Source organism: Doryrhamphus excisus, chromosome 1 (assembly GCF_030265055.1).
Source record: "Doryrhamphus excisus isolate RoL2022-K1 chromosome 1, RoL_Dexc_1.0, whole genome shotgun sequence".
Lineage (NCBI taxonomy): Eukaryota > Metazoa > Chordata > Actinopteri > Syngnathiformes > Syngnathidae > Doryrhamphus > Doryrhamphus excisus.
This window is the reverse complement of record NC_080466.1, coordinates 10779709-10798199: the sequence shown is the minus strand read 5'-3', so window position 1 is coordinate 10798199 and position 18491 is coordinate 10779709. Positions and strand designations below refer to the sequence as shown.

Below are 18491 nucleotides of genomic sequence, written 5' to 3'. Positions count from 1 at the left end.
TGACTCATAGTCTGGAAAATACATCCAGGAGTAAAAACTGAGAGTAATTCTATTTTGCTGTTTTACTATATCAGTTGTATGGTGAAAAAGCCCTTGTAGAAATCCGCAGCAACGACAAAGTAAGAAAATGTGTGGCCGGAAATACTGCCCTAGACTATATGAAAAGTTATTAAATAATCATTGCATAGTGACCATAATAAAAGTCAAGGTGAAAATGTCCCCTGTACAAAAGAGAACTGTCACCGTCTCTGTTGCCTATATTGCTGTGAAGGCACTTTTTATGGCAAACATTGCTTAATGGTGGATGGATTTTGCTTCGTCGGTGACAGAAGAGGATAATATATTTTCAAGCTCAAGGTTAACTCATGTTCTATCCTTTAAGTTTGTGTTTTTGGTTTTCCGCAATAAAATGGAGGATGGCACTAAACTTAATTCCCAGCCAATTACACCACAAAAAATATATATACTGTACATGTTATCTTTGCTTGTGTTGCCTGTCATAGTAGTGCATCACTAAACACACTGAATCAAACTGTGCTTTCTCCATCCTTATGGCAACAAAGCCCCCTGGGTAATAAAAGGAAAGTAACACTCAGTCGTGAGTCAGTCATTGAGGTGGGAACACTTCTAACCCCAATGAAAGGATTTTGTTCTCAGTTATACTGAGGCAGTCTTGACTGTTATCTAGGGAGTCTTTTTTGTTTGTTGGCTCCATGGCGACCGAGTGGTTAGCGCGCAGGCCACACAGCCAGGAGACCTGAGTTCGATTCCACCCTCAGCCATCTCTGTGTGGAGTTTGCATGTTCTCCCCATGGTTTTCTTCGGGTACTCCGGTTTCCTCCCACATTCCAAAAACATGCTAGGTTAATTGGTGACTCCAAATTGTCCATAGGTATGAATGTGAGTGTGAATGGTTGTTTGTCTATATGTGCCCTGTGATTGGCTGGCGACCAGTCTAGGGTGTACCCCGCCTCTTGCCCGAAGACAGATGGGATAGGCTCCAGCACCCCCGCGACCCTCGTGAGGATAAGCGGTAGAGAATGAATTCAACAAATGTTCTTTGTTTTTAGTGTAGCAATACATAAAGGTAGTAGCAACCTACAAAACAATTGCCACAGTTCCGTCACCATGGCTGAGGTATTTGGTGTGGTAAAAATGCTCCTCAGGGTGGACGGGTTTCACCCTGAATTCCTCAAGGCTCTGGATGTTGATGGACTCTCTTGGCTGACTTGTCTCTTCAACATTGCGTGGAAGTCGGGAACAGTACTTTTGGATTGGCAAGCCAGGGTTGTGGTCTCCCTTTTAAGAAGGGTGACCGTAAGGTGTATTCCAACTATAGGGGGATCACACTCCTCAGGCTCCCTGGGACCGTCTATTCCAGGGTGCTGGAGAGAAAGGGTATGACCTACAAGAGGTTCAATGCGTTTTTTTGTCCTGGTTGCAGAGCACTGGACCAGCTCTACACCCACCCGATTGTGATGGAGGGTGCATTGGAGTTTGCCCATGGAATTTGGGTTTCAGATTGATGGCGCATATTACATGCCCTTCGGTCCTTGTACAACTGGAGCAGGAGCTTGGTTCGCATTGCCAGCGTTAAGTCGAGCCTGTTTCTGCTGAACGTTGGCCCCCGCCTACACCGATTCTGTTGATAATTTTCATGGACAATTTCTAGGTGCAGCCAAGGCGTCGAGAGAGTCTGGTCCAGGGTCTTAGGATCTCATCTCTGCTATTTGCGGATGATGTGGTTCTGATGACCTCTTCGGAGTGTAACCTTTCAGCATTTACTGAGACGGTTTGCATCTGAGTGTGAAGCTTCTGGAATGAGACTCAGCACCTTCAAATCAGAGGCCGTGTTTCTCAGTCCGAAAAGGGTGTAGTGCCCCCTCTGGGTTGGGAATGAGGTCGTCCCCCAGGTGGAGCAGTTCATGTATCCCTGGGTCTTGTTCGTTCAAACTTGTAGTTTGATAGGTGGATTGGTACAGCATCTGCAGTAGTGTGGTCGCTGTACTGGACTGTTGAGCGAGAGAGAGATGAGCCGCAAGGCAAAGCTCTCAATTTACCAGTCGATCTATGTTCCCATCCTCACCATCATGGGCTTTGGGTCATGACCGAAAGAAAAAGATTGCGGATACAAGCAGAAATTAGTTTGGATTCAGAGATAGGGTGAAGAGCTCAGTCAACCAGGTGGGTAGAGCCAGAGTAGAGCCAGTTGAGGTGGCTTGCGCTTCCAGTCCAGAGCCCTCCTGGAAGGCTCCTTGTTGAGGTGCTCCGGGCATGCCCAGCCGGGAGAAGGCCCCGGGGCAGGCCTAGGACACACTGAAGGGATTATGTCTCACAGCTTGCCTGGGACCACCTTGGTGTCCTCCCGGTGGAATTGGAGGAGGTGACTGGGAACCGGGAAGTCTGGGCTTCCATACTGAGACTGTTGTCCTCTCAACCTGGACTCGGATAAGCGGAAGACAATGGAATGAAATGGAATACACAACTGTTGTTTTTTTAATTCTGTGATTGTGGTTGTTTCAAGTGTAGGGTCCAACTTTCATGTAACCCTTATTAAATTAATATGTCCAAAGTTAGCACCAGCAGAGACATTGGTCTAAATGCAAAAGAATCCACCCTCTGCATGAGAATAATATTGCACATGCTCTGGACCCCATTCACCTCTGCAGAAATTTCACATTTCCTCTCATTCGATTATGCATAAAAAAAACATTATTACGCAAACATTCCGAATGACTGTGGCTATTTCCAGTTCTTCTACACCCAGCATTGAAGTTCATCAATTATCATTGTTAAATGTCACAACAAAGAGGATGTACGTATATGTGGAGCTTACTCTGAAATTGCCTTTACATAGGGCTTCACATTTCATTATAGATAATTAATCTGGAAATGACAAATTACTTTTTGTGCGTGCATGTGATTGCGTGGGTGCTTATGTGCATGTTAATGTGTGACTCATACCAGTTGCAGGCGGCACATTTGGTACCTGGGCCTTCAGTGGGCTGGCACAAATTTTCTTTGTCATACACCGCGAGAGCCAGTATCAAATACCAGTATAAAATGGTATTTAATATGCGCGACAGAGTTTAGAGAGAAGGGAACTCCAGCACAAGATAGCCATGGCCGCCATGAGATTGCCGTGACCACAATCTCCAATATTTTATCAGTATAAGTCCCCTATTCTTCAAGTACACAGACACCAGTTCGTTAATGCTAATACCTTTGAGTTAGTGTCAAATTCCCACCAGTACATTGGTGCATGTAAACATGTTAACAAGGTTCAGACAGTCTTTTAAGTAAAATACATTTATTTATCAGAGATTTTTCCTCAATAAGCCATTGTGGATGTTGTGGACATGGAAAGATGCAGCCACAACAGAGGTTGACAAAGTTGGCGATGAAGGCATCATTCAACTGCAGAGCAGTTAAGTAATCTGATTAATAAAGTAAGTGAAATATATAGATAGAGATATTGAAAATATGACGAAAATGATAAATTTTCTTTGAAAATATATTTCCCGGGGCGGCACGGCGGTAGAGTGGTTAGCGCGCAGACTTCACAGCTAGGAGACCAGGGTTCGATTCCACCCTCGTTTGCATGTTCACCCCGTGCATGCGTGGGTTTTCTCCGGGTACTCTGGTTTCCTCCCACATTCCAAAAACATGCTAGGTTAATTGGTGACTCCAAATTGTCCATAGGTATGAATGTGAGTGTGAATGGTTGTTTGTCTATATGTGCCCTGTGATTGGCTGGCCACCAGTCCAGGGTGTACCCCGTCTCTCGCCCGAAGACAGCTGGGATAGGCTTCAGCACCCCCAGCAACCCTTGTGAGGAAAAGCGGAAGAAAATGAATGAATGAATGAATATATTTCCCCAAAAAATTGTATCAGTATTGTATCAGTATATGGCACTGGTTTAGATACCCATTTTTAGCCATTGTGCGGGATGTTTCCACTCCTGACCCTGTGCTGTTCTGGGCCAACAGCTCTGCTATTTGACAGCCAACTTCTGTTGGCCATTTCCCTGGCGGTTACACTGAAATGGACATCTCCAGTGAGACCCTGACTAAACTACACAGAGCCTTTGCTCCTGGTGGAGGGGCAGCAACAGCAGCACTCCCTGTGGTGTCACATAGAAGGAGATGTTTGTACTACCTCGTCCACAAACGGCATAGCTCCACTGTAAGTGTAAGAACATACAGAGTGGCATGGGATTTATCTATCCTGACTGGACACATTGACTCTCTGCACGGCTGCAAAGCTTAATTGCAGCTTTGAATGTCTAATATGGGGTAATGAATGTTTATGTGAATTGCCTTACATGCAATTTAGATTTAAAGAGACGGTATGCAACTTGCTTCAAATTATTTTTTTTTAAATACAAAACTATATAAAAACACATATTTTGTTTCCTGCTGCTCATTTTCTTCACCTTTCCAGCATTTAATGTCAAATTTCCCTCTCTCCTCTTGGTGTGCTCAAGGCTGTAGAGTGTTTGTAACCCCTCCCTGCCCCTTCTGCTTAGCATTGACACATAGCGCAATACACACATTGACTAGTAACGTGCAGTTTTCACACAAAAACAGAAGAGAAAAACAATGATTGTCTTGTTCACTTCAAACCGCTGGGTGTAAGAGCCAGAACACATCACAACTATACGTATCAAATACAAATTACAGATGTACTGTATCTCAAAAATGTGAATAGAGTGCAAATATTATTTGATTTCGGGAGTTTAATTCAGAGTAAGAGGTCAATTCAAGCCTCAGGAAGTTTTTGCAGTTAATTCTGATTAGAGCGTGAATTAAAAGGCTTTAAAGATACAATACCATACCATTTTTAACTGGATTTATTTTTTGTTAAGCAGAAATGTCTTGGTTTTTGTGTAGCTTTGCCATTTTAGTGTAATTTAAGGTACAGCGATGACAATTCATTAATTCATTCATTTTCTACCGCTTATCCTCACAAGGGTCACGGGGGTGCTGGAGCCTATCCCAGCTGTCTTCAGGCAAGAGGCGGGGTACACCCTAGACTGGACGCCAGCCAATCACAGGGCACATATAGACAAACAACCATTCACACACATTCATACCTATGGACAATTTGGAGTCGCCAATTAACCTAGCATGTTTTTGGAATGTGGGAGGAAACCGGAGTACCCGGAGAAAACCCACACATGCACGGGAGAACATGCAAACTCCACACAGAGATGGCCGAGGGTGGAATTTGAGGACTGCGCGCTAACCACTCGGCCGCTGTGCAGCCCCGCGATGACAATTAGAAAAGCAAAATTGAAAATGCATACCCTCCGGACTTATATTCAGTCAACACAACAAAATGGCTTGGAAAAAAAAACTGAATAGCAAAAAATATCCCTAGACTCACTCTTTTTCCAATTATAGAAAACAGAGCATGTTTCACTACTATTGTTTTGTCACTACGGGTATGCCATGTGGAAACATTACAATTGTGTGCAGTCACTCTTTCTCTTTTACATTCACCTCATTCTTTGCCGTCATCAACCCTAGAGCATGAATGTACTGTACATGGCATTCTAGGTAGGGGTGTAACAGTACATGTATTCACAATACAAATACAGTGCAGCTCAGCCTGGAGGCACTTTTCCGTCGTTTAAGTCTCTATAGTGCAGTTGTAACAGTGGATTTATAACATTATTTATTTCTTCCTAAACAGCAATTCAATATCATAGGTAATTAAATGTAATCAGTAATGTAATATATATAAATAACATTGAATATTTAAAAATTCAAAACAAGTCGAACAGTAATTCATTTAATTGCGTTAATTACATGACCCACACTATAAAAATGCATGCTATGCTCTTTTCTCATGGTCATTAACCTTTCATTATGCTGTAATTTTTAGATTTGCTATTACCACACTCTAAAAGTAAAGTGGTTCACAGATGCTCTTGTGCTGCAGCTTATAAATTCTGAGTAAAAAAAAAAAAAAAAAAGAACTCAGCACACACCCTAGTGACTAAAAACAAGGAGATAGGCATGTAGATGGCTGCTGGCAAATAATCAAAATATTATTTAGCATTTCAATATTTTGCAGTTACAATCATCTTCTTTTGTTTTTAGTTCTGTTTGTTGTATTTTAATGTGACTTTCTGTTATGTTTGTTATTTAGCTTTATAGTCTTATCTTTCTGTAAAACGTATTTCCATATATATTATATATAAGTCAATGTGGAGAACATTTTGCCACTTCCATTGGAAATCTTCCAGGATCAGTGTGTATGCGTAAACAAACAAGACTGGAAATAATCCACAAAGTCAGAGAAACTGCAGTAATACAGCAGTTTAGGAGCAGGACAGGCAAATAAGTGAAGCTTTGTTAGAATCACAGTGTGATTCAGAAGAGGGAGATCGAAAGTACAGCATGGTACAAAAGGGCAAATATGGTCACATTCATAAGTATGTTCTTCTTTTGAGGACCAGTTTCTTGACCTGTTGTGTTTGGGCCGGGTCAGGACATGTTGTCTATGTGATAATAGAGAGGCAAAACACCTATTCTCTTCTAAATTGACAATAAGAAATGTGCTGGACACATCTCCGATCCTCAGACAGGGAAACGTTACAAAAATAGCTGATTTTTACTTACAGCAAACTGCTGGCCTTAGTGTCCTTTATAACATTAAAATCTGATCAGTAGCACCATTATAAACGCTGCTTGTGCTTGGTGTCCGTATAGGTTGCTGTGTGCAGCCAACAGACATGCCTGGTTACAAATATCCAATTACCCGGTGCGCTAACAACACTCCTGGGATTGCAGCTGTGAAACTGCCTCAATCGCGACTCCTACAACCACAACCTCCCTTCTGTTTTATATACTGTATGTTATGGAAATAGCCTTAAATGCTTCAGGCCGGGTCCCGGCTGGTCATAAGGCAACAGAAGCAGCAGAAGCAAGGCCACTGTATCTGCCATGTTTTTAATGAGTTCTCTATACAAAACAGCCCATTTCAAGGTGGAAAGGGAAGTTTGAAAGTGTTATTTACAGTCGAAATGTTCTGACATTACTCTCTATGGAGCAACGGGTGTTACGGTCTTCAACTGCGATGGTTTCATTATAGAAGAGGGAATAATGTCACATTTTACAATGCAATATTGCCACCTTGGAGAGCACCCTGTAAAGCCTGTGTTTAAAACATTTGCATGTAAGTGCTGACTGCCACTTTGGCTTTGCTTAACCACCAACAGTATGGTAATATTCCAATGTTCAATGGCTGGATGGACGCAGTTTATTAATTATTTGTCAATAATTTTGTTCCTTGCATTGAATGGATTGGTGATTGATCGTGTCTTGAACAATGCTGTCACAGTTTTCTTGAAAAATGTAAAGGTTATGTAAATTGCTTATTTTGGAAAGTAACTTCTTTGATTTACTGATTTTGGGGTTTGAGACAAATTAAGTATTTCAGGGAAGAAGCCATGCAAAAAAAATACATCTATCAGCAAATACGTATACGACTGCATGTACGACGAATAATGATATGTTAATGATAAAGAGTATATGATTACACCCTACAAGCACTAATGTTCAAGTGTAAATTGAGGACTAATTGACATGATGGAGACCATTTTAGTTGCTCTATTTATTCCACTGAGTGACCCTGCTATAATGTCCTTTCAGCTCATGTCATACCCACGTTCTCACCTGTGAATCACACATGCATTAATCTAAAAGGCATAAATGTCACTTTGACATCACCTACTGTGGTAGTTCCACTTCCGTAGACACAAATATCTATACACTAAGTTCACAAGCATTATATTATTAGTCACCAAGGGTGTATTTATAATCAGATTTTTTGATAAGGAACATTCCTTTTAAATGCCTTTTAAATTAAATATACAATTGCATTGTTTATTCCATCTACGCTTATTTTTAGATTGTGGTAGGATAGGTTGTACTTGTACTTTGTAGACTGCATTTTATAGGTGAAAACAACATAAATACAAATAAAGAGCTGTTTATGGGTGAAAAACATGCAATTATGAAAATCAAAATGGAAAACCAAACCAGAAGCATTACACAAATATTGGCCATTGTCGATGACCAACTGTGTAAATTTTTAACCTTAACCGAAAAACACGCTAACCGGTAGGGCACTAACGGAGGTTCTCCTGTATTGGAAAAAAAATGTATAATGGTTCTGTTATCATGTCCCAGTAATATTATATATTGATAGAGGGAGTTGATCATTTTGAGCCACACCCTCTCCTCGTTACACAAATACACGTTGCAAGATATGCTTAGAAAGTATGAATAAAAATGGTCACATATGCATAATAATTCTTTTTTTTCATCCACCACGTTTCACATATTTTATATAAAACAATCAACTATTGATTTGCATAAATCTCCAGCATCACTAAAAGTCACCCTCGGCACTCATTTGATTTAATTTCATCGTCCTTTTCCCCCTCCCCCCCACACTTTAAAGGTTAAGCATTAAGGTCTGACAACTGCTGACCTTTCCCACCACATGCATCTATTATCCAGCAGGACTAATCATGCTTTTCTTATGCGTCAGGCTGATGTGAAGACGGCAGAAGGAAGTGACATGAAGAAATGTCAAGGTCTCGCTGTTTATGTGTTTGTTGGGATTACCGTACATATTCACATCATTTCTCAAGATCACCTACGGTGTTGATCTCTTTCAGTCAGTTTACGGACACGATTGTATTGCAATTTATTAGTACTGTACTTTTAGTTTAGCTTGGTTGCCGTGGTGTAAGACCGAGGTTCCCAAAGTGTGGCACGCGTACCCCTTAGGCAGACGTTGGCAACACCTGGCTCTTCAGCCTCTTTGCTGAAATATTTTTTCAACACCTAAGTGGGCAAAACACCCTTTTTTGAAGAGTTACAAATATTCCACTCATTGGTAGTTAACTCTAGCATCGTTCACAGTCAATTCACTATGCTGCACATTTCTGGAGGCATTGGGTAGTGAGGTTTAACCAACATACTATCACAACCCTACTAGATACATCTGTTACATCTGCAAACAGCTCTTCTATTTGTTGTATTTTGTTGTTGGAAGTGCTAAAATTAAGAAATATTCATAATTTGAAAAGTTTATAAGATACTGCTTTAAGTATTTTTTTTTTGAGTGGGTGGGGTAGCAAAATGGCTCTGTTGATAGTAAGGCATGCCGACCCCTGCCCAAAGGGTATATGACAAACAGCGTGGCTACAGTAGCGCTTACCACAGCGAGTCACGTAATACACACACCACATGCTGATGCTTCACTAATATAATGTGTCTGTTTCTGGAGTTATCGGCACTTTGTTCCTGCAGCCTTTGAATGCACCATGGTTGATTCACACTTGTGTATGACTTTCTCCAACAATATTTTCCATTCTTCCTTTCACCTTGGCCTTGGTGAGGTTTAATAATCGAGATGTCTCAATCTGGTTCATGTAGAGTTCACACTTGAGCTCATTGAACCAAGACCCATAAGGTGTTTAGTGTATAAGTGTGTTCACACTTGACCAAACAAAGCGTATTAACAGAGCAAATGCACCAGAGTTTGCTTAAAGTGAACCAAATATGACACATGAGAATCTATACTATAAATGATGGGACTAACACACCTCAACTCCAGCTGTGCATCCTGCTTCTTCTTCTTCTTTTTTTTACTCTCTTGAAAATTGCCAATGCCATTTTGGTTTGACTGTCCTTTGAACCAGAAGCGGAGGAGTACTAAATTACCATTTGAGTGGCAGCCCTTTGTCATGAATGCCACGCAGTGCAAATTGATGCCCTATTTGACAAGAAGCATCAACTTTGATGCTGAAGCCAATGCGGGTGGTACAGCTTGAGTCTGCGTTCAAGTGGGTGAATCTCTGCTCCTCTTAGGTCAAGAATGATAGAGTTGGTGACAATTTTGACAATTCTTTACAGTTTGGCCAGTTGAACATTTCAAACCCCTCCACTTACTGCACTCCACTGCAAGAGCTTTAAATGGCTTATGTTGCAGATGGGCTTGGGGAATGTACAGAAACATTAAACGAAACAATCCAGAGGTCCATTCTCATAATTATGTTTTGGTGCCAAGCCCGATTGCTTGGCTAGCACTCAGAGTGGAATGAGAGAAGGAGTGGAAGCACAGACACAGAGAAATCAATAACCTCTCCAAGGAGAGGGGGGGAGAAATTCTGAGGGCTCCCGTGCCCCCCCTCACATACTGTATATATGCATACGTATATACGTATACGTTTGTGTGTATGTATATACATGTATATATACACACACATATATATCCTGTATATATATTTTTATTCAGTATGCAGTAAGCACACATTTTCCAGTACATACACTGAATATGTTTTTTTTTCCTAATTAGTTTATCTATATTTGATTTTGTAGACTTTTTCAAAAAGGTGCACACACATGAGCTCCAGTTGTGTTGTACCGTGGTTGCGTGCGGAAGGGAAAATGTGGACACCCAGAGAGTAATATCCACAATATAAAATTATATTGCGCTTGAAAGGGAATACAGAGAGGTAATTGAACACAGTATAAACAAATCACAAATACTGTACATATGTATATTCCGATTTTCCCATATGGACCTGATACAGCTGTGTACCGATATCCCAGTCCACCCAAAAGCGGATAAAAAGGTGACACATTCAGCGTGGAAGTGGAAATCTAAGCAAAACTGGATTGTCATTTTGTATACAGCAACCGCTCATTTACTGTGGTTATTTGATTACAGGCCCAAGTATGATAAGTGAACAACTACGGAGTTGGTTTCCTTCGTCTAGTGGAATATTTTTGTAGTTACAGCACAGAAAACCCATTTTGACCTTCTAAATACAGTTGTAAATACATTATTAGAGCCTCCACACATGAAATAGCACCCCTATGGTAAACTTTACACTTATATTACCCAATCACTAAGAGTAAATAAGCAATTTAAGATGAATCAGATGCTATAAATGTTGCCATAAATGTGTTCCGGACGTGTGGACAGGAAGTGATGTCACCGCAATGTGGCAAGGGTTGACTGTATATTATATTATTACTGCATTTTATACTGTGGTTATTATTTTCTCAATGCCCGCACTCTCCAACTACGGACTTCTTTACTGAGAGAGGAGGTCGTATGGAGAGTCATGACTCCAGATGGTGTCAACAAACTAGTACATGCTCTATACACCCAATCGATTGCTAGCTTCGTGGTCTGTGTTACATCAGGTGCCTCCACTGTTCTTTGTGTCATCATTTGCCACTGTCTGCTAGCTCAAGTACAATTCTAATGTATTCATGGTGGCAAGGCTGTTTCACCTACACAAAAAAGGCAGCAGCAAAATTATCATATGTATCAGTGAGCATTTATTTATTTCGTTGACTGAAAAAGAGTGCTGTAAATCACTCTCTGTCAGGCTTTTAAAGGGAACCTATTATACTCATTTCCAGCCTTTATATTGAGTTGTGGACTCCTATCGAGAACGATAACAGCACAGATAGCTTCTTCTTTTCCACTTTTCTGACCAATACATGTAGTTAGAATGTTGTATTTGTGTGTTTAATGTTGGCAAAATCTCAGATAATGAGGTTTAGTATCCCATGAAAAATATGTAATGACCATATTACATGTTGCGGATGCTGTAGAAAAATGTAACGTTAAAATGCTAAACCATTTTAAAAAGATAAATCACTGTTTATTATAAATTCCTATGAAGTTGGATTGGACAGCTATGCCAACCACAGCATGGAGGAGGGCCAAGAAATACACCTGGAATAGGTGCAGATTCTGGAAGACCGAGAAAGCTTTCTGTGTGGTGTAACTGCCTCTCAGTCAGTGTATGCTGTCAGTTTTAAGTTCCTCCCTATTTTCATTTTTGCTTCCTATGGAGGTGTATACGAGTTAATAAGGCGGAACTAATCTTCTGTAGAATCTTTGTTTCCACATGTGCATGTTTAATTGTTACACAAATAGAAATTAAGATCAGTTGTTGCCATTAGAGCTCAAAGGTGAATAGGTGCTAAAGGATTGAAGATCTTCTCTATAATTCCCTCCTAAGGCATGTGTGCAGCCATTAAGGTACAGTATATGTGTTTTGTATTGTTTTCTTTTCAGTGTCTTAGTGTCTTAGTTTAGTTATTAGCCTTATTAGTCTTATTAGTTATTAGTCTTGGTTATTGTATATTTGTATTATATAACCTGTAATTTATTGTATTTTGTATCTTTTGTATCCTTTTATTTCTCACGTTGGTTTTGTAATAAATCCATCAGTAAAAGACAAGAACTAGTAGCTGTCTGATGGTTGCACATCCAAGGGAGTTACATGTGGGTTATTATGTTTAGATGTTCTATAGGATTCTACAACTCAAAATCGGTCCCCTTTAAACTATATTTGCATTTTACTTCATTTAGAGCGACCAGTCAAGGGTGTTCCCCGCCTCTCGCTCGCAGACAGCTGGGATAGGCTCCAGCATACCTGCGACCCTAGTGAGGATAAGCGGTATAGAAAATGTATGGATGGCTGGTCTGCCTGATGATGTAGTAAAGGAGTATTTGTATGAGACATGGGTTTGGTTTAGAATCCCTCAGATTCCATCTCAACAATATCAGCGCCGTGCACAATTGTCAGTAACTGTCTGTAGGAATGAGCTTGACATAGCAACTGTGTATAGGATAGCATCTCTGTCTGCTACTCTTGTCAGTGAGCTTGTCATTTAAAGTGAATTGATGAGTTGTGTACTGCAGAGAGAAGAGTCTTGCAGACATCGTAGGAGAGTTGGTATTAAAAAATAAATACATTAAAAAAAAAAAAAACATCAACAGTCAGTAATCAAAAGACCGCTCTGTCGCTTTAGGTCATGTTTTCCTAGTGTGTTTAGCATAACATTTTGGTAACGTGCTGATCTGAAGTGCTCTTGTACCCATTGTTGATAGTCTTTTTTAAAAAATTTTATCTTGTGGTCCATACTGTGATCATATGTTTGCTGCTTACACTTGCAATATAACCTTTAAATTGAAACCCTACTTCATCATTTTGGGGTAAAGTATGTTTTTTTTTTTTTTTTTTTTTTTTTTTTAAACAAACAAGAACCAAATTTGGGGCAGCGGAGTTGTACTTTTGACCATGGTTAGCTAATGTTTACAAATGTAATGTTATAATTGTAGTATAGTATTATAGTATAGTATTATTATAGTATTATAGTAGTATTTTACTATATAGTAGTAAAATATAAGTCACCTCGCCGTGATGGGTCATTAGAGTTAAGAGTTGTTTATACATTGCACTATGAACTATGGCTACAACCAATGATTATTTCCAAAAGCTTGTTGTTTCGATAAATGGAATAATGGGATACGCCCTAGACCAGGGGTCGGCAACCCAAAATGTTGAAAGAGCCATATTGAACTAAAAAAACAAATATGTCTGTAGCCGCAAAAAGTTAAAATCCTTATATAAGCCTTATAATGATGCAACACATGCTGTATGTATCCATATTAGCTATATTAGCCCATCAGTTAACTATTATCAGTTAGCCAGCTATTATAAGTTGCCTACAAATACATAATGACGTCATGATTAAATGTTTATTTTCCCTGCAGCGCATCCTGTAGGGAATGACACACCACGTGAATACTCTGTTGTACAATACAGCCTCAAGTTTAACTTCATTACAATAATAATAAATTATTTTTCATTGCTTTGATTAAATTAAAGAAATCCCATTTTTGATGTCATTTTATTTTGAAAATTCAAAAAAACAACAAAATGGAATGTGCAAAACGTGCTCCTTATCTGGGCAACCAAGTTATGCAATAAAACGTAGGATATGACGTAAATCTTCGTTGACAGAAATGATTAAATTTAATATTTACTCAACACATTTTTACAGCATTGGAAAACATTAAGAACATGTGAATGTGAATAATTGTTTGTCTATGCTTATGTGCCCTGTGATTGGCTGGTGACCAAAGTCAGCTGGGATAGGCTCCAGACAAAAGTGAAGCTCAAGTTTAAACATTCTAAAAAAAAAAAAAAAAGATCACAACATGGTGCCGAAAAATAAAATAACCAATTGTAAAATAAATTAACCAATTAATCATGTTGAATATTTCAAGGTAATGCGGATTAAAAAGGTTTCTGTTTTTTAAGCGTGCCAGCATTAAGTGTATATGTCTTTAGGTCAAATGTCTGAGGGGGTACGCATCTGTGAGGTTTTGGGAACTATTGCTGAAGGCCATTCTTTTGAGTCCATGTATGCACTCTCTTAATCGGGATTGATTTCCAAACGCACTGTTCGTAGTAAATAACAGCAGGTTGTCAACCCTAACTGTTCCATTTCCCCTGTCGACTCAACTGCCTTGACATGTGCCGTAACCAAGCACACTTTACCTTGTCACCTGTAGGTCATACAATGTATCTACAAACGTGGGGGTCGGGTTGGGACTACTGGGGAGCTGACAACCCATGGCAAAGCAAGTGAAATTGTTTCCCAGTCTGCATATTGTATTCCCCTGCTTCCTGGTCCGCTATGTGCAGTGTACAGCATGTTGACACACTGATTTATTTACTCTGTGTGCTGACTGTGTGTGCCGACACGCGTGTGTGAATGTGAGCGTTCTTTGTTGGTCCCAATGTCTATACAAAAATCAATAGAGAGGTTATGTTTACTTGAATGTGATTTAAACCCTGAAGATAAAAAAATAAATAAAAAACCAAAGTCGAGCAAAAACATTGTAGCAATGTTGATTTCAGTTTTATATCTATAAATTCCTGAGGTGAGGAGATTGGATAGTGGACAGGAAGTGACGTCAGAAGTTCAAAGTTGAGTTTTAGCTCGTTTTTCGTCGGGATTATTGTGCCTGTTTGACACGATGACTGACACCTCCGTGTGTTACATGCAGAAAACAATTCAAATTAGTTTTAAATTACAAATTGAGATTGTTAATGTACACTTCCCATACACCCTGGTGAGATCAAAGTCATTTTTCATTTTTCTCACCTTCTTTATCAAATTCCTGGCACTGTTTCCATGTGGTGGGTTATTTAGCAGTCACACTGAAAAAAAGCACAACAGTGAGTCAGCAATGTGTAGGGTGGTTTTATGAACTGTTTGGGTACTTCATTTGGTGGACTGTACAGTACAGGGCAAAAAAACTAGCAATTTTGTATGAAAACCAAGGCAAGATTTGTATCAAAAATACTGAAATAGAGGTTTGACTATATTTGAAATCTCAACCTGAACTAAAAGTGGTATTACTTAATTCAGTTTTGATAACGTGATGACAACCGTTTATGATAGATTGTCATTCAATAATAAGTTTTATTACTAGGAATCAAACTTATCGGTCTTATTGGTAAATACAGTTTCATTTCAGCTACCATTCTTATTACAGTGTATCCTCTCAAGGGACAAGACTATAGAAATTAAACTTTGATATACTTTAGAGTAGTCAGAGTACAGTTTGTTTTGCAGTAAAATCTGACAGAAAATGACGGAACATACATCCATTATTATCTAAGTAGCTGTCAACGCAAGTGAGTATAAGTTAATTGGGTCATGCCTCCAGTTAAACGTGGTGGTGGTAGTGTCATGGTCAGGGCGTGCCTGCATATGAATACTGTATACTAAGAATAGACAAAAGTGCAGTCATGCTGAAATGTAAAAAAAAGCAAGACTAAAATGCCTTTTTTTTAAATGGCATTAATGATGCATAAACGTGGTGCAAAATCAGGCTCAAGGCGGAAAACGTGTTTGTCATCGAGTTGTAAATTAAGCAGAGGTGTGTTTAACATGATTTAATCCAATTAGCACATCATCCCCAGCTCCCCCACAAAGGCAGGTGTGCTTGCACTTTGGCATCATGCTTTTTAAACGCAGCATCTGTCAGATTTGAGAAACAATTTCCTAATGGGGAAATCGTTTATTTCTTGTCAATCTAAAAGAATACCGCCAGGTCTGGAGGTTTCTAATGTGTACCTGCCTTTTTTTTTGTGGAACAGAATCTTCACTACATTGATTGCTGCTACATGCTGGGAAATCAATCATATACATTTTTTGAAAGCAAATCGTAAAACCGTTTAACATCCTTAACATGAATGATTACACCTCACCTAGCTGATCATGTTGGTGTGTGGGGAGGTATAATTAAGTTATAACGCTTTGCTTCATGGCTGTATCACCGAAGATATTTTAAGAATAAGCAATGTGCATTTGGTTAACCTGTTCTCAAACAGAGCTTTGAATGAAGGGCACACAGCCAATAAGGAATGTTGGCAATGTTTCTTTGGGTGCAGTGGGAATAAATATAGACGTGGCCTGCGCAATAATCTCTTACAATGCAGTGTTTTTATTTGGAATGTTTGTTTGCTGATACACCTCTCTACTGTTTGAACTGTGGCCCTTTTGGAATAGGAGAAAAAAATGCCTACTCCACTGACAGTGAACTGAGTATTTTGTTCTATGAATATACATTGTCGACTTCAGACTTCAGTCAAGGAAGGAGTGTGTTAACAAATTCTTGTGTTAAAGAGTGGTTGTTTATTTTTATGGGAACATATGTTTTGAGTGAAGGATAATACCTCATTTATGCCGCCACTGTTGATCGAAGAGCTCATCCACAGATACTTGGACAACATTGCATACATTACATCACATGGTGACTTTGTACATACAGTAACCGCAATAACGTAAGACAGCTCAGACGTTTGATTTATCGTCCGCCTTGAGTGTGCTTTGATGCTACATTTTCAATCAATTTCCAGTTACTCGGCTCCATTTGGGTGATTTAGATAGCATGGCAAAAGAATGCCCATCTTTCCAAATGTGCAGTGGAAGCCTTCATCAAATTAGAATTGACGGGATTATTCAGGGCAGAGCTAAACGACAAAATCAATAGTTCAACGCTGAAATGAAGAATGGGGATTTGGAGGGAGACAGCTCCCTTGACTGCTCCCTCTCTTCTTCCCTGTCTCACCTTTATTGGTTGGAGCTCCTATCTGTGAAAAGAAAAGGAAAAAAAAAAACAACAAAGGCGATGCGCTTCCTTAGATAATTGCAATTAGTAGTTTTGGCTGATGTTGCAGCCTTGGCCTTGCTCCAACTCTGTGTGTTGGTTAAGAGGCAGTGGGAGTGGGTCTGTTGGGCTCCTTTCCAGCCTCCACAAAGCTCTCTGCCTCACACACTCACATGGGCCTGAGCACAAATGAGGACTATGCAAACAGACACAGAGATGACTTTTTGTTCTTGATTCAGTTAAACTGTAAATAGGACAAGGAAATATGAGAATACGAAAGAGGAAAGAAATGGCAAACACAATATGAATACGCTAAATAAAAGACCCCTCTTTCTTGCTTTTTCAGAACCCCTCGTTCAAATACAAAACAAATAAGTTTGTTTTTCAATAGCATATTGAAAGCTTACAATTAAAAAAAATGATTCCGTATTTGTTAGCTGTTCTGAAGCTGAGTTGATGCTTATTGTCCTACTATTCCGCTTTTTCCACTTTTCTGACCTATAAATGTTGTTAGAATGTTGTATTCTTGTGTTAAATGATGCCAAAGTTTCAGATAATGAGGTTTGGGCATTTGGAAGTGAGCCCTGAAAGAAGTTTGGGATGGCCCAAAACGCTTTCGGTTTCAGAGAGTTGTTTTTCTAATACTGGCTCACTGTAACATCACAGCGAGCCTTGGGCTCCACCCAGCCGATGACTTCCTTATATGAGCATGCTCGGGTACAAGCTATTAGCATAATAGGTCCCCTTCAACTTCATTGATAACCCTTATTTTACAATTTGTATCATGTTGTTTTCCAACCTGCTAACTAGTGTACATGAGTGACGGGAAGGAAATCTGTGTTTTTCTTTTAGTTTGCGTTTGTAACTCTCGGGACTGTAAGTTATAAGTAAGTTATAAATAAGTAAATAAGTTATTGTAAGTTTTATATATATATATATATATATATATATATATATATATATATACATATATATATATATATATATATATATATATATATATATATATATATATATATATATATATATATATATATAGTAGTTTTTCTTTGATAATTGGGTCAATACAGTAATCCATCTTTCGCTCCAGAGAGCCCCTCGTCCTTACAAAACAGGGACCAGGTTTAGTTGGATCCTATTCAATAATACATACAAGTTCTGTGTAAGTCGAGTTTTAGTGTAAGTCTGATTTAAGAGCTAAATTAATGCTGAAGCCACTCACACGGCACACACAAGAAGAACATCAAATTTAGTAACAAAATAAAAGGATTGGGCCGCACGGTGCTCGAGTGGTTAGCACAAAGGCCTCACAGCTAGGAGACCCGAGTTCAATTTCACTCTTGGCCATCTCTGTGTGGAGTTTGCATGTTCTCCCCGAGCATGCGTGGGTTTTCTCTGGGTACTCCTCCCACATTCCAAAAACATGCTCGGTTAATTGGTGACTCCAAATTGTCCATAGGTATGAATGT

At 39.4% G+C, this 18491-nt stretch overlaps 1 protein-coding gene across 3 annotated transcripts in view; it reads left to right on the top strand.

The window, feature by feature from the left end:
- Positions 1 to 18491, top strand: part of ctnna2 (catenin (cadherin-associated protein), alpha 2) — a 223596-nt gene that overhangs the window by 162205 nt on the left and 42900 nt on the right. Inside the window, exon 1 of one of the 3 annotated variants that reach the window (XM_058046016.1) lies at positions 12013 to 12087. The exons of the other annotated variants lie outside the window; for them this stretch is intronic. Within the exon in view, the coding sequence (XP_057901999.1) occupies positions 12070 to 12087 (18 nt within the window). The 5' untranslated portion in view covers positions 12013 to 12069. Of the gene's footprint in view, positions 1 to 12012; positions 12088 to 18491 lie in introns of those variants that run through there. 3 annotated transcript variants of the gene reach the window in all.